The sequence below is a fragment of the Phodopus roborovskii genome, unplaced genomic scaffold, assembly GCF_943737965.1.
Source record: "Phodopus roborovskii unplaced genomic scaffold, PHOROB, whole genome shotgun sequence".
Taxonomy (NCBI): domain Eukaryota; kingdom Metazoa; phylum Chordata; class Mammalia; order Rodentia; family Cricetidae; genus Phodopus; species Phodopus roborovskii.
The window spans coordinates 15,385,146-15,402,140 of NW_026126448.1; the positions used below are offsets into that span (position 1 = coordinate 15,385,146).

Here is a 16,995-nt window from a genome sequence, read left to right on the forward strand (position 1 = left end):
ATCTTTTATCTCTACTACCCTCTCTGTTCCCTTGTCTTTCTCCCTTTAAACATCTTTTCCCCAACATAGTTCCTCTTCTACTTTTATCACTCACACACACACAAACACACACACACACACATCTAGATTCTGTACCTGAGAAAAATGAATCTGACTTATTTTGCTTAACATGATGATGTCTACTTCCTGTAAATGTTACAATTTCACCTTCTTCATGGCTGTCCGGAGAGTTCTTAACTGACCCTTGTGACCACTAAATCTGCCTTGCTGGAACCTGGTTTGAAGTCTTGGCTGCTCTCTTAGAGAGGAGCTTCCCTAGAGCCTGGTGCACTGACATGTCCCTCCTGCTTCTCCTGCCCACTCCTCTCCCACACCATCCTGCTGCCAAACTCTGCTGGCAAAACCCTTGCCAGTTTGTGGGTACTGAATGTTCCTTGTATACTGTATCTCTTGGGGTAATCTAATTTCTGCCCAGAGAGCCACAAAAGGGACAACTCCCTGAAGTAGTTAATAATGACTTCCAGGATTACCTGGAGCTCAGTCATTGTCATCAGAAAGAACTGGAGGGTGGAAGCCGCCACAGCCCAGTTAAAAGGTCCGGAGAGAAAATACGATGCACTGTTTCACATGAGTGGTAAATCATAGCTGAAGCCACTTCCCAGCTAGTGCTTAGAGCTGTCCACCAACACAGCAATGGCTATCAAGTTCCAAATCAGATTAGGGACATAAGTTCTAGACTTCAAGACATTGAAGATTCATATTATTTTAGGATTAGGTTTGCATGTGAGTTCCAGAAAACAGAATGACAGTGACTTACATATGGTGGAAGTTGTTTTCTTGCTTAGGTATCCAAAGGCCTGGTTGGTGTTCTACAGGCTCAGAACCCAGACTGCGTTCTCCACATGGTATCTCGTATTCCAAATAGTTGCTTAAGGTCTAATCATTGAGTCTACATTCATTCTACTCCTTAGGGATGAGGATAAACAAACAAACAAATATATATATATATATATATATATGTATATAACATACACACACACACATATATGTGTATATATATATATATATATATATATATCCTCCCCCCCCCCCGTTTTAACATTGGGTGTGTGTGTAGGTTAGAGAAGACAACTTGTGGGAGTGGGTTATTTCCTTCTACTACATGGGGTTCAGAGACGGAACTCCTATGGTTAGGATTGGTGTGGGTGCCCTACTTATAATAACACTTTTGTTCCTATGGCCTTGTATGTGCTGGGCAAGTTCTCTCCCACTGAACCACATGCTCAGCCCTTTAGTTTGTTTCAAAGAATGATTTTTAGATGTTGTAAGTAACAGTTCTGCTTACATCCCTTGGGCTAGAACTTTGCTGCTTAGCTCTACCTAGTGATAAGGGAGACTGGGAAATGAATTATTATCCAAAGTGGCCACCTGTCCAGCTTAAAATCATGGCATTCTGTTACTGAGGAAGAAGGGGAGAATAGATGTTGGGATAATTAATACTCCCCACCACCCTTGCAGAAAGCCAACCAATCAGCCACCCAGCCAACATTGATGTTTGAGGAACTGCTCTATTTAGTGAAAGAGACGGATATGCAAATAATGGACTCCAGTGCCATGTGATGGGGAGGATAAAGGAGGTTTTGTTCTGAGTGCTGTGGGGAACAGATGGAAATGATCAACAGCAATCAGAATAATTAATGACTACAATGGCCGAGCTGGGGCCGCAGAGCTACGGCTGGGCTATTGTGTTAGGCCAGCTCCTTTTCTCAGTAGCAGCGAGAGCCACAAACTTTCCTACTTCTCCACAATAGCTCACACAATGGCAGGCCAGGTGCTGGCTCTTCTTCCCAAACATTATCTCCCCGCACTCTGGAGCTGGTACTGTTGTCATCCTCACTGAAAAGATGACAGAACCAGGCACGAGCCATCCAGCTGGCTTCGGAGCCAGGCAGTCTGGCTCTAGAGAACCCAGATTTAACTCTGCTGACACCCCCAAAACAGCTCATTCTCCTTCTTCCCCCAGACCCCCAGCAAATCTCCAGAAGGTAACCTCCTCATACACTTCATTGAGGTGACTGAGGCCATCTTCCGGGACCCCGGTCCACTTCCACACCAGCTCCTAGGTTGCTTGTCCCTCTCCTCAGCCATCAACTGTGCCTCAGTGGTCAGGCACCTGATTGCTGTGCTTTCCCTAAGTATGGGGAGGCCTGGGGTGGGATGCAGTGACTTGAGGTGGCCTCTGCCTGGCTTGGGTCACTGTTCCATCTCAGGAAATTACTTTGCCTGTTAAGGGTATCTTTTATCACCAGTGAGTAGGGATGATGCTGTCACCCTGATGATAGGGACATGAAATCATATTAGGTGATTAACTTTGCACATACTAAGTGCTTGGAAAGTGTTACCCATTATCCCATTCCCCACTTGAACTGTTTCTCTTTGTCTTCAGTCAATTTCTCTTTATATGTGTGTTTGTTTCCCATCCCTGCCATGACAAGTGATGTAAATATATATTTATTATCTTGCATCTCTAGGATTTGGAAGTTCCTAGATTTACCTGGGCTGACGTCAAAGTGTTGGCAAGACTGTGTCCTTCTGGATGTTCAAGGAAGAATCCATGTTGTTACCTCTTCCTGTTTATTCTCTTTTCTGTTTTTGTGATGCTGGGGATTAAACCCAGGGCCTTGCACATGCTAGGCAAGTACTCTTCCACACACCCAGACTTCCGTTTATTTCTTTCATGTATTTTCTATCTCCATCTCCTTCTGGGCTTCCTCTCTTATTGATAGGGACCCACGTGAATAAGTTGCACACATCTTCTCTCATTGCTGTTATAAAGTATCTGACAGAAGCAGTTTAGGAAGGAAGGCTTTATTCTCTCTGTGATTAGGAGACATGGTCCTGCCAGGTGATGATGGTGTATGACTTTAACACCAGCACTTGGGAGGCAGAAGCAGATGGATCTCTGAGTTCCAGGCCAGCCTGGTCTACAGAGTGAGTTCCAGGACTGCCAGGGCTACACAGAGAAGCCCTGTCTTGAAAAACCAGGAGAGAGGTGTGGGGGGGGTCCTGTCCTTTATGGCAGGTTGAGCATGAGGCTGCTGGTCATATTGCACCCGGGGTCAGGAAGCTGAGAGATGAAAAGATACTTAATAGGCTTTCTGCTCCTGTTGGAACTGTTTAGGGTGGGTCTGTTCCCCCTCAGTGAAACATCTCCAGAAATGCCCTCATGTAACCACCCAGAGGTGTATTTTCTGAGTGATTCTGAAACCCATCTAGGTTGACTATTAAGGTGAACCTTCAAATCTGGATGGTCCAGGATATTCATCTCATCTCAAGATCCTGAACTTGGCTAAGTCCACAAAGTCCCCTTTGCCATGGGAGGTGGCATACCCCCAGGTTCCAGGGATTTAGAACGGGACCTCTTTGGGCGCTATCATCTCACAAATCCCACCCCCCTCTAGATTCCCCTCTCTCCCCAGATGCCTCCTCCCGTAGACATTCCACTTTCCCCTGCTTGCTTCTCAGATGCCATCTTTGATGAGGTTGTTTTAACTAGTTTCTTCCACCTCCTGACAGCGATGCAGCCTGCGTCTGTTCTTACTGTGGTCAGCAGGGGCACAAACCCAACCAACCTTTCATTCTCAACCAGCTGCTTACTCTTCTTGTTGGCTGTTTGAGCCTCCTTGAGGCTTCCTCTCCTCTGTCTGCCTTTATATACTCTTCCTGGCTTAATTTTTTTTTAATTTTAAAATTACATTTATCTCTGCTAGGCAGTGGTGGCGCACACCTTTAATCCCAGCACTCAGGAGGCAGAGGCAGGCAGATCTCTGTGAGTTTGAGGTCAGCCTGGTCTACAAAGCAGGTACCAGGACAGCCAGGGCTATACAGAGAAGCCCTGTTTCGAGAACAAACAAACAAACAAAAATTACCCCTCTCTCTCTGTATTTGTGTTTGTGTGTATGCATGCACATATGTACATGCATGTGTACCTGTGTACACCAGGTGTGTGTACTGTCAGGGACAACTGAGGGAGCTGATTTTCTCCTGGCACTATATGGATCCCTGGAGCTTGAACTGCTTGGCTCTTCTAAGTCATTCTCCCATGCTTGGCTGCAAGGGATTTCTACCTACTGAGCCATCTCAATTTTCTCCCTCCTGACTTCCCACCTCCACGTCCTCTCTGGTTCCACCCTCTGTGTGTTGCCCTATCCCCATCTACCTGTGAAATGCCCAGCTTTCCCCAGGGCTGTGGATCTTGGATCCAGAGCTCTTTCCTATTGTGTCTTGTCCCACACTAATGGCTAGTTCACAGGGATGTCAGACTCCTGCCCATCCTGTGCAAACTTATGACTGCTAACAGGGGTGATAGTGGGGACCATGCTTCACTGAGCCCAAGTGCTTCCTCAGCTCCCTCAGCCTTCCTTGGGGTATATGCATTGAGAGAGTTCCCCAAGGAAGGGACTTAGAGTCATGAACCCTGGCCACTTTGATGTTTCTGTCTGAGAGAGTGTGGAATCCTCCCAGGACTTCCCAGAGGTCAGACGAAGGCATCAGGCTAGTGGAGCCCAAGGGCACCACGTGTTTATTGGGGAGCAACCTTACAGAGGCAACTTCAAGGAGGAAAACTTTACTTTGGGTCACAGTTTCAACGAGTGCAGGCTGTCACTTGGGGGGGGGCATGTTGTCTATGATGACATGAGCTTATGGCCTGTTCATTTATTGTCATATGGGAAAGCAGAGAGCCCTGGCCTGCATCAGAAATAGAATGGTCCTCATGGCTCACCCTGTAGTGACCCCTCCTGCTAGTTAGGCCACAGGTCTCAGAGGTCGCACAACCTCCCAAACCTTGTCAACAGCTGGGAACCAGTTGTTCAAACACATGAGCCTGTGGGGTCATGTAAGACTCAAAACTCTTACAACAGGAAAACAGGTTGGGATGGTACATCTTCAGAAGTTGCCAGGGAAACCTATTGTGATGGTGACCTCTGGTGTGTGCAATTGCTAAAGCTTGGAAGGAGACTCAGACCAACTGTAGCTCAAAGGCACAAATATTCATAGGGAACCAAGGTGTATCCTAAGAGTATAGTTAGTTACCAGAAAGAGAGACTAATTAATCAAAATAGTGGAGTTACTTTAAATGCAAGAGGCACAGAACTGAGGTGTGATCTTGGGGACAGCCAGGGGACTCCCAGACTATGACCATCTCAGGCAGGTCATAGCGTGCTCAGTGGTTGGGAGTCAGAATGTAATCTATTTAGGGATCAAGGAGGATGGAGAGAGAAAGCTGACGATGCCGGCACATCCAGAGCATAGGGGCTTCGGGTCAGCGCTGGCACGGAAGTTTGAACTTTTTCTTGCTGGCCATGGGGAGTCATGGGAGAATGACTTAGAAGAGCTTACCTTTAAGAATACTACTCCAGTACTGGGGCAGACTGGGCAGGAATTTCAGGGTTTCAGATCTTAACATATACAAGATATAATTTTCAATTAATACTTTGGAAATCATTGTCCCATTCCTATGGTTTTATATGTGTGTATATTGTGGTGATATTTTGTTTGTGATCTAACAAATAAAGCTCGCCTGAAGATCAGAGTGCAGAGCTAGCCACACTAGTTAGACATAGACACCAGGCAGTGGTGGCACACACCTTTAATTCCAGCACTCAGGAGGCAGAGGCAGGTGGATCTCTGTGAGTTCTAGACCACTCTGGGCTACATGAGATTGATCTAGTCTAAAAGAGGAACAGAGCTAGGTGGTGATGGCTCACATCTTTAATCCCAGTACTTGGGAGTCACACATGTTTAATCCCAGCACTTGGGAGGTGGAGATGGCAGTGATATGGCCGGGTGGAGAGAGGATTATAAGGCAGGAGGAGACAGGAGCTCATTGCATTCAGTCTGAGGATTCCTAGAGAGAGGATCGCCCCTTTGGTTTGAGGATTTAATAGAGGTAAGAGATCTCTCTTGTGGCTGATATCTGACACCAAGTTTTTATTATTAAGACCTATTAGAACTAGTGCTATAGCATATGTACATTTATTATGTATATGTATTTATAATACATTTTTAATAAGACTATTGGTTGTTATTGTAGCTAGGGTCTCACTATGTAGTCCTGGCTGGTCTGGAACTCACAGAGATCTGCCTGCTTCTGCCTCCTGAGTGCTGGAATTAAAGGTGTATGCCACCACACAGGGCTATCTAAATTATTTTACATACACCCTCACACGTATTAGATAGCCTGGATGGAGACCTTCCCTAAGGCACACAGTGACAAAGGTAGCATTAAGATTCAGGGATGCTTCCTGGTCCAGGGCTTTCCTTCCTCTTCACTGTACTGAGTGAGTACAGAGGTATCAGAAAGGAGGCGGGGCCCGTAGTCAAGGTGAATGCTGTCCAGGGCAGATACCAAGGTGAAGGCCATGTGGGAGGCAATGACATTATGTTCTTTCTCCTTTCTCTGGGTGGGGGTGGGGACATGGGGTTCGTTGGAGACTGCACATGAGTGCATCTCTCTTTCCTGAGTCCTGCAGCATCCTTCTGGGCCTTGTTTCTATGGCAACAGGCTCCCAGCAGGCAGCCTGCCAGCTGGAAGGAAGCAAGCAGGCAGGCTTGGAGAGAAGGCCTGGGCCATGGGAGGAAGGTTGAAGTTGCAGGGGTTGGGGGGGGTAGAGTCTCCTGGGAAGCTGGACAGGCCCCTGGAGATGTCTAATGAGACCCTCTTCCCATTTGACGGTGTGGAAGTAGAGGGAACCATCCGCCTTTCCTTTGAGGTTCTTGAACTCCCGGACTACTTCAACTTCTGTTCATCTTTGGCACCCCCACCCCAGCCTGACTCCTACTTCTTACAGTATTGTCTGGCCCCGACCTCATGTTTCATAGTGCTCATTGACTTCTTTACAGACAAGAGTCCCTACTCTGAACTCAGAGTGGGAAAAATGAACAAGGCCAATTGACTTTCTGTTTTGCATAGGATTTGCATATAATTAACTCAAAGACAAGAAATTTCCAGGCCCTGTGTCATTCCTGCCAACAACTTAATTCAGCTCCACTGGCTCTGGTAGACTGCCTGGCCAGGCTCTGGACTGAGCCATCAGGGTCCCCAGGAGTGAAGTCTTCCCTGCTGGATGCCCCCTCCATCGCAAGCTGCTCCCAGGAATTTCTTCCTTTAGCTGGTGGCGCCCAGAGTGCAGCCCTGGGTCCAAATTCTGGCTCTGCCACCTCGAAGCTGGATGACCTGGGACCTCTTTGGGCCCCCGTTTCTCTGTGGGTCTAGGACATACTGTACAGCCACAGTAAACCAGCATAGACATATCTTTTCTAGAATACTGAATTGCAAGCTGGGTGTGGTGACTCAACACCCACAATACTAATATTCAGGAAGTTGAGGCAGGAGGCTCACTTTCTGGGTGCAGCCTGAGGCTCCATTGTGAGTTCCAGGTCAGCCCTGGTACAGAGTGAGACCTTGTCTCAAACCAACAAACCACAAAGAAAAAGAGCAAACTGCTTCCGCATTCATTGCTCAAGAACTACCACCAGCAGCAGCCCCACAGCGGCTTCTGCTTTGCTTAGCGTGTTCCAGGGTCTCTCTGGTCATAGGTATAGGTAGTTAAATATTTTGACGGTCACTCTCTACACTGGAAGTGAAATAGGTACCTACCCTGTAAGGGCCAAATGACTCTGAGTGTGTGGGTTAGTGGCAAACTCATTTTGTAGGTTCCTCGTCTCCCCACCCCCCCTTTTTTTTTGCTTGGAGTTGAGATGAGGGTGGTGACCTGGGTTGACCTGAGTAGGAGCTGGGAAGACAGACATCTCCCTCCACAGGCGGGCGAGGTTCAAGCGCTCCAACAGTGTGACAGCCGGTGTACAGGCAGACCTGGAGTTGGAAGGCCTGGCCGGCCTGGCCACTGTGGCCACAGAAGATAAGGCCCTGCAGTTTGGACGTTCCTTCCAGAGGCACGCCTCTGAGCCCCAGCCCGGGCCCCGGGCCCCCACCTACTCAGTCTTCCGCACGGTCCACACGCAGGGCCAGTGGGCCTACCGCGAGGGCTACCCACTGCCGTATGAGCCGCCGGCCACTGATGGGTCACCCGGCCCTACCCCTATCCCTGCCCCTGGCCCCGGGTCTGGCCGCCGAGATTCCTGGATGGAGCGAGGTTCACGTAGCCTCCCCGACTCAGGCCGCACATCCCCCTGTCCACGGGACGGCGAGTGGTTCATCAAGATGCTGAGGGCAGAGGTGGAGAAACTGGAACACTGGTGCCAGCAGATGGAGCGGGAGGCGGAGGACTATGAGCTGCCCGAGGAGAGTGAGTCCACTGCCACCCACCCAGGGGAGAGGGGCGCTGGCATCCTGCGTGTGGGCGTGCAGGCATGGGGTATCGTGGTCAGCAGGGCTCGCCTTCAAGCTTGGGTTGCCTCCTCTTTGGCCCTTCAGTATTGGAACTTGAGGTTCCTACTGGTAACAGCATGCTATAAAGTACCTAGACAGGAACAGCTTTAGAGGCCATGGCTAGAACTGGGGGTGGGTGGCTGGGTGAGTCGATCATAACCAGGCAAAAGGAGGTGGCTACCAGTCTAAGTCACTAACTCCATGAGGAACAATCTGTTCAGATCTGGACAAGTATACGGATCCAGCGAGAGCATGCACCACATGCCTTTCTGATTTGAGCTGTTCAGAGGGGCTCTCCCAGAGGATGCTGGGATTCCTCAGTGAAAGATGAAGGGTTTAACATTGTTGGAGGAGGCAGCTCACATGAGAACAAGTCTGGGGAAGAAATACAAGATCAGCATGGCAGACAGCCCTGTCACAGAGGGTATGCAGCCCCATGAGTCCAGTCTGAGGGGAGCCAGGGTCAAGTTCCTGAGATGAATTTACAAATTCTTATCAAACCAAGGGCACATGTACCGATGAGGGGCAGAGTGGCTGTGAATGGTCGGTGAGCTAGTGCTCTGGCCAAGGCTGGAAGGATGCGGAAGGACCAGCGCTCGTAAATGCAGGCTGTGTGAAAGAAGGAGTTTCTCTGAGGAGGATGAAGTCTTCATGTGGTTGGGTGTTTGATGATGGGAAGGGGAAGGGCTGGAGGAGAGGGATGGATAGATAGTACAGTAATCAAGAGGTGAGCATCTCAAAGGCTAAAAACCTCCCCAGGGGCTGGAGGGAGAGGGATCTCATCCCCATCCCCCTCCTCGAGCCTCCTTGTGTTCCGCAGTCCTGGAGAAGATTCGCAGTGCCGTGGGTAGTACACAACTTCTCCTGTCTCAGAAGGTCCAGCAGTTTTTCAGGCTGTGTCAGCAAAGCTTGGTAAGTGTCTGGAAGGGTAGAGTGAGGTGTGCAGGTCTGGCAGGTGACAGGGTATGACTGAGAAGGGGAACCAGGTCTGTGTACTTGGAGGGGTGGATTGTGTGTGGGAAGTGGCCCAATGCAGTTCATTCAGTGTGGCCCAGAGAAGCCAAAGGTCAGACATGTTATGTTTGGAGTGTTGAGCATTGAGGTTGAGTCCAGTGTTTCTGCTCAGGTAGGAGAGACCTGTGCTTTTCCTGTCCCTGTCCGCATCCCTCAGCCCATTCCCCTAGGCTGAGCTTCCTTAACAGTGAGATTGAGTGTGGCTTTTTTTTTTTTTTTTTTTTTGAGCCTGCCTGGGGTCAGACCTCCCTGACTGGCTGCCTCCCCTGTGTGTTCCACCACGGCAGGACCCCACTGCGTTCCCTGTGCCCACCTTCCAGGACCTGGCGGGTTTCTGGGACCTCCTGCAGCTCTCCATTGAGGATGTGACCCTCAAGTTCCTGGAGCTACAACAACTTAAGGCCAACAGCTGGAAACTCCTGGAGCCTAAGGTGTGTTTGTGAGCCCCTTCAGGCTAAGAAGCCACAGCCAGGAGTGCCCTTCTCAGAAAGGAGTATGTGGGTGTGTGGGTATGGAGAGTTACAGGGGAATAGATTGCACGACAGCAGTTAACAGCTTTAGATAAAACAGCCTTACTCCTGGCCATTGCCCTGTGCTTGGCCCAACTGTTCACGCCACCGTTGCCTCAGCCACCTCTGGTCAGCTACAGTGTGGAGAGTAGAGCTAGATTTTTAAGGCGATTTTCAGCCTTTTATCTGCTAGACTGATGTCTGAGATGGATGTGAGAGGTGAGACTAGACAGGCCCTGGAGCCCTGGCAACATTCCCCCAACTCCTCAACCTGCATATGGGTGCTAGCAGTTGAGAACGGCTCCACCAGAGTGCGCTCGACCCGGTCATTATTTGGAGATCTGTACAGAGAGGCTTTGACCGGCTTTGACCTTGGGGAAACACGTGCACCTGAAGCATGGGGGTCCCAGGGCCAATTCTAGGCGTGGTCCGGTTTGGATCATGGCGGAGCTGGGATGGGGCTGTGGAGCGCCTGTCGGGATGCTGCAGGGGTCCCGCGCTCAACCGTACACGCTCTCCCGACAGGAGGAGAAGAAGGTCCCTCCGCCGATACCAAAGAAGCCCTCGCGGGGGCGGGGCGTGCCGGTGAAGGAGCGCTCCCTGGACTCCGTGGACCGGCAGCGGCAGGAAGCGCGCAAGCGGCTCCTGGCGGCCAAGCGCGCCGCCTCGTTCCGCCACAGTTCGGCTACCGAGAGCGCGGACAGCATCGAGATCTACATCCCCGAGGCCCAGACCAGGCTGTGACCCGCCCGGGCCGCCCAACCTGGCCCGGGCCCGCGGTTTTCTACCCGTACTGTACACCCAGCGTCGAGGTCACTGTGAACGCGGGCTGCTCTGTGCGCCCGCCCTGCCGGCACCGCACGCCCCGGCTCCTGCCCGCCGCACTTTCGTGGGTTTTTTTACCTTGCTGATCCCACGCAAAGGCGCCCGGGCTAGGCTAGGGACCGTGCCTCTCCGCCCAGCGCCCCTCACTTGGAACTCCCATCTTCCTGGTCCGACGCTTTGTCCCCACCTTTCCCCCCCATGGGCACCATCTCTGCCATTATTTTACACCCCTTCCCCCACGGGCCAGGCCGGGCCGGGTCCCCCATCTGGGCTCTGCGTCCCCCCCACACCCCGCGGGGCTGGGCTTCGTGGGGATCAAGCTTCGTGGCTTTTTATGAAGAATCCCGAATCCCGCCTAGGAGCCCGCCCCACCTTCCCAGGGCTCCACCCTCAGCCCTCCGCCCTCAGGACCCAGGGACCACAGTGGCTGGACCAACCCAGGACCAGGGCGCCTGGGCCTCTCCCCTTTCCCACTTCTGGGGAGGGGAGACAGGGGCTTTCCCTCACCACACCTGTGGCTGTTCCCACATCCCTTTGACTATCCCAGGAAAAATAAAACCGCAGAACTGCACCGGAGCCAGCTCTCTCCCGAAGAGACCACCTTTGGGGGGGGGGGTGCTTGGGTAAGGTGGGGAGTGAGGGAGAGGAGGAGAAGGGACCAGGAGTTTGAACATTCTTGGTATGCGTAGGGGTTGCCTGAGCCCTTTCTGGGAAGGGCTAGTTGGGAGAAAGGAGATTCTGGCGGTCACAATAAGGACCTGTGCGTTCCCAGAGGGGTCCTGCTTGTGTGAAGAGGGGACGGGAAGGAATCCATTCGCTCCTCATGTAATCCAGGGCCCTTTGCCTCCTAGACCCTCCAGAAAGGGAGGCCCTGCGTTTAGTACTTGGCACACAGCACATGTGCATTGGGATGGTGTGCTGGGGGGCTGGTTATCGTTATAAGTCAGTGAATGCACACTCACTTTCCATTGCTCCAGCCCAATCCAGTCAGCTGTAGCAAACTCCAGATTCGTGCTGCCTCCTGTAGGAGGACACTTTGCAGGAGTTACAAAGGACAAAGCTACACTGAGAAAGTAACTTAAAGTTAAGAGGCATGAATAGTATTTACTATTGTTTCGTGAGGGAGGGTCAGCCAAGGGATGAGTGTTAACCGATAGAGGGCTGATGCTCAGGGAGACTTAAGTGGGCTCTCCAGAATCACAAAGCTAGAAGTAGTGGACCCAGCCAGGTCTAATGCCAATTCATGGGGTTTTCAGATCATTGGTATTCCCAGTTTGGAAAGACCTCCCCCCCCCCACACACACAAACAAAAAACGAAAAACAAAAAACAAAAAACTTTTGGAGCTATTGTTTTGGGCCACACTGGACCAGCCAATTCTTTTGCTCACTAAATGTTTGTCACTGGCAGACACCATAGAGATAGCCCTGAGCCTTGCTCTTTTTAAAATCTGTGTGCACATAAGCTAGCAGTTGATGGTGTGTGTCTTTGGTCATTTTTTGCTTTATTTTTGAGATCCAGGCTTACTGAACCTGGAGCTTGTCTTCTCTGCTCTAATGGCTGGCTATCAACCCCCCAGGGCTTTGTCTGTATCTCCCAGTACTGAGATTACAGGCATCCACTTCCACGCTAGGCTTTTAATGTGTGGGTTCTGGGGATTCAAAGTAGGGGCCCTATCCTTGCATGTCAATCACTATCTACTGTTCTTACCCACTTTACCCAGTCCTTAGGTTTCTTTTTAATTTAAATTTTATGTGTATGAGTGTTTGCCTGTAAATACATGTGTATGTCATATGTATGACTCAGAGTCCAGAAGAGAGTTCAGATCCCTTGGAAGTGGAGTTTAGATAGTTATGAGCTGTCATTTGGATGCTGGGAATTGAACCTGGGTCCCCTGGAAGAGTAGCCAATGCTCTTAACTCCTGAGCTGTCTGCAGCACTCTCATGAGCTTTAAATAAGTGCTGGAGGTAATTCTGATACATCGAGATGTGGGAACACTTGGACTGGATGTTGTCTATTTTCTATTGGCTTTCCAGATGGGGCCTGGGCTAACCTTCTTGAGAGTGTTTTATCCACTCTAAATTGGGACATGAGTGAGTTTTGAATGATCAGAGCAATCCAGTGTAGCAGGTATTGTGATTTTCAGGTGAGGGGACAAACTTGGGAACTTAAACTCTTTCCCCCTAATCCTGAAGCCAGAAAGATTCAGAGTCTGCATTATATGGGACTCCATCACACTGTGTTCAGGGGGATCTTTGCCCTTTCTTCGGAATGGGGCTAGGTTTCCTGAAGTCATGTAGTAGATAGGAGTAGATAGAAGGAAACATGTCAGGACTAATAGGTCTGGTCACCTTGCTGTAAGCATATGCTTAAAGTGTCCCTAGTAGCCAGATGTGGTGGTGCACATCTTTAGTCCCTATGAGTTTGAGGCCAGCCTGGTCTACTTAGCAAGCTCCAGGATAGCCAGGGCTACACAGAGAGGCCTTGTCTCGAAACCACAAAAACAAACAAGCAAATAAATAAAATATCCTTTGTGGGACAGTCTCTTGGTGTGGGGCCAGTGACCTAGATTGTTATTCTGTGCCCCAGAGGTACAAAAAAGGTGGTACAAGTTGTAGGTTTTTTGTTTTTTTTTTTTTTTTTTTTAACTTTTTGCTCTTTGGGGGCCTGCCACCCAGCTCCCAAATAAATCACATGGAAGTTTACTCTTTCTCATAAATGCCTGGTCTTAGCTTGGCTTATTTCTAGCCAGATTTTCTTAAATTAGTCTGTCTACCTTTGCCTCTGGGCCTTTATCTTCCTCTATTTTTGTACACTTTTCTTTACTTCTTACTCTGTGGCTTGCTGTGTAGCAGGGTGGCTGGCCTCTTGAGTCCTCCTCCTCTCCTCCTTGTTCCTTGATCCCCTCTCCCCAGAGTTCTCCTATTTATTCTCTCTGCCTGCCAACCCTGCCTATCCTTTCTCCTGTCTCACTATTGGCCATTCATCTCTTTATTAGACCAATCAGATGTTTTAGACAGGCAAAGTAACACAGTTTCACAGAGTTAAACAAATGCAACATAAAAAGAATGCAACACATCTTTGTATCATTAAACACATGTTCCACAGCACAAACAAATGTAACACATCTTTAACTAATACTTTACAACAAGTGGCTCTCAGCGTGATCATGACTAGGCAGAGGAAGAGAAAGCTACAGTTTGAAGAGAGACTTGCTCTCCGAGAAGCTGAGTACATACCACACATAGGTACAACATAAAACTAATGCTGAATATTTTGTAATTAACTTAGTTCTGGAGGCTTGGAGGTCCTGTTTCAAGATGGCAAGAAGTCCAGGTGTGATGTCACATACCTGTAATCCCTTGGAAAGTAGAGGCAGGAAGATCAGAAGTTTGAGATCATTTGTAGTTACATAGTGAATTTGAAGCTATTCTGGTATATATGAGACTCGTTGTAATTGACAGACTGTTCTCTGTCTAGTCTTGGTTCCACTGGACTGGTTTCTGTCTACCAACCTGGTCCCAGCAGCCACTTACGACGTAACCATTCTGAGACTTAATATCAGTACAATTGTTTAGACAATGGTTTAGGCTTCTTACTGGCTAGCTTTCTCTTATTAACCCATAACTATTAATCTGTTAATGACTGGGTGTCCTACCTTCCTGATGGCTACATGGCAACTCTCCTTTGTCTTTCTTTTCCCTGCCTTTTTGTTCGGAATTCCCGCCTAGCTAAGTCCTGCCTGTCCATTGGCCAAAACAGCTTTATTCATCAACAAATAAAAGCAACACATATTTGCAGCATACAGAAGGGCCTCCCACATCATATCCCCTTTTCTGGATAAATGAAAAGGGTTTAAACTTTAACATAGTAAAATTATATATAACAGAACAGTTATCAAACAAGAATTATAGTTACAATATTTAGTCTATTTGTATTTGGCAAAATTAAAGAAAATACTCTTGTGAGTTTAAAGTTTCATATGTAACTTATTTTTTTATCATGACTAAGAAAAAACATAACCATGCCTATTGTCTTCAACTCCATCAAAGACCCCAGAAGGATATAATATAAACTGCAGAACTGACAGAGATGTCTCGCTGCCTGGACAGTCACCCAAAGTTCTTTTGTAACATTGGGGCATCCATCTTCAGCCTGTAGGCCCAGAGTGTCTGGCAGACTTTTCTGTGAAGCAGGAACCTTGAAGGACCATTCTGTCCCTTGGCAAGTTTAAGAGTTGATTTTCTTTGTACTTGCTTGTCCAGTTTGGACAGCATGCTGTCAAGCAGTCCAGGCAAGAGCAGTTTCTTGTCCAAATGGCTATCCCTGCTATAGTGAAGGCAAACTCCATAACGAGTTTCTTCAATGCCCATCTTCCTCTCTGACATAATTGGTGCTGCCAGGAGCTGATGTGTCTCAATGTCCTGAAAAGCCCTAAGTTAACAAACCATTTAAATGCCATATTCTGTAGGTCTTTGAAAGGTTTTGAATAATAACTATCCATCTGAAATATATCTCTGTATAGCTAGAAAACCTAATATAAGTTTTGACTATTATAGATGACTATAATCTGTATTTTTATGATACATTACATTTTAAATGAGCTGCATAAACATAATACCTAAAAAAGAGTTGAAATATACATATAACAAAATTGACCTTAATTTATATAAAAAACCAAAATCCAAACCAATGCAAAATATTCATGCCCACATCAACTCTTTTTTAAAGACAGGGTCTCACTATGTAGACCAGGCTGGCCTTGAACTCACAGTGGTTCCACCTGCCTCTGCCTCCCCAAGTGGTGGGATGAAAGGCGTGTATGCCACTTTGCCCAGTGAGACTGTTTTAAATGAAGCAAAACAACAAAGTAGGGCATGATAGTGTGTACCTGTAACCCCACCTACTTGGGAGTCTGGACAGGTGGACCGTTTGAGACTTGTTCATGGCCAGCCTAGCTAATATATCAATAGCCTATCTCAATAATAAATAACTGGTTGGGATGGAGAGTTGGTTCAGTGGTTAAGGGAAATTGTTGCTCTTACAGAGATGTGGGATTCCATTCCTAGCATCCACATAGCAGCTCACAGCTGTCTGTACCTCCTATTCCAGGAGGTCTGGTGCCCTTTTCTGACATTCTTAGGCATTAGGCATGCACACAGTGCACATATAGCCATGCACGCAAAAGACTCATTCACATAGGATAATAAATACAAAAATCACCACCACAAATACAATAAATAGTAATAATAACAATAACTGAATATGGTGAGGCATTGTTATAATTCCAGCACTTTGGAGGCCGAGGCAAGAAGATTGCAGTGAGTTCAAGGCCAGTTTAGGCCATGTAGCAAGACTGGCTCAAAAGGGGTCTGAAGAGATGTCTCAGCTGTTAAGAGCACTGACTTCTCTTCTAGAGGAGGCAGATTCAGTTCCCAGCACCCCATAAGACAGCTCATAACTGAAATTCCAGGTCCTGGGAATCTGACACCCTCTTCTGACCTCCCTGGGCACTAGGCATGCATGTGGTATGCTGACATACATGTAGGCAAAACACTCATAATTTTCAATAAAATTTTTTAAAAAATGACCATTTTAAGAAGCAACAACCACAAACAGATACCAGCACACATATGTCATCCCAGCCGGAGGCCAGAGAATCAGAAGTTCAAGGCTAGTCCATATTGTATGACCAACTATTTGTTTTCAGAGCAAACAACAAACCAGCTTGCATTTGGTGCTGAAGTCCTTCTTGCTGAATCCCTCCCTTGCTAGAAAACAAGAGGAAGAAAAGGGAGTGAGGGACACAAATGCCCTTTTGCAATTTTACCCATAGATTTGGGGTCCTTGTGGACTAATCACTTTTTAAAGACACCCAACCTCTTTACATGGTTACAATGGTAATTATATTTCAATGTTTTTTTCAGCAGGAACAAACAATGGTAATTAGATTTCAGTGTAATTTTCAGCAGGAACAAATATATCCATCTGTAGCACAGGGAGTTTGGGGAAGCCTCGTGAACTGTCTTGCAGGATGTGTTGGGATTTTGCATAGGAGAGATGGAAAAGGAGGACACTCCATCAGGCCAAGAGACCAGTGTGGGTTTGGAAGGATGGCTGTGTAGGGAGTGACAGGAAAAGCAAGCTACATCAAGTTGACAGATTAGGAAAGGATCAGCCAAAAGGAATCTGTGGGCTAATCCAGAGATTCCATTTAAGTTTGGTTTCTCTTTACGGGGTGTGTGTGTGGGGGTGT

General features: G+C 48.1%; 2 protein-coding genes across 3 annotated transcripts in view; both read left to right on the plus strand.

The window, feature by feature from the left end:
- Dlgap3 (DLG associated protein 3) overlaps positions 1 to 11,311 on the plus strand; it is a 65,008-nt gene extending 53,697 nt beyond the window's left edge. For both annotated transcript variants that reach the window (XM_051188834.1, XM_051188832.1), the window contains exons 9-12: positions 7,825 to 8,309; positions 9,213 to 9,304; positions 9,694 to 9,837; positions 10,441 to 11,311. In XM_051188834.1, the coding sequence (XP_051044791.1) occupies positions 7,825 to 8,309; positions 9,213 to 9,304; positions 9,694 to 9,837; positions 10,441 to 10,659 (940 nt within the window). In that variant the 3' untranslated portion in view covers positions 10,660 to 11,311. The remainder of the gene's footprint in view (positions 1 to 7,824; positions 8,310 to 9,212; positions 9,305 to 9,693; positions 9,838 to 10,440) is intronic.
- Positions 1 to 16,995, plus strand: part of Zmym6 (zinc finger MYM-type containing 6) — a 301,190-nt gene that overhangs the window by 138,096 nt on the left and 146,099 nt on the right. The gene's annotated exons all lie outside the window — the stretch shown is intronic.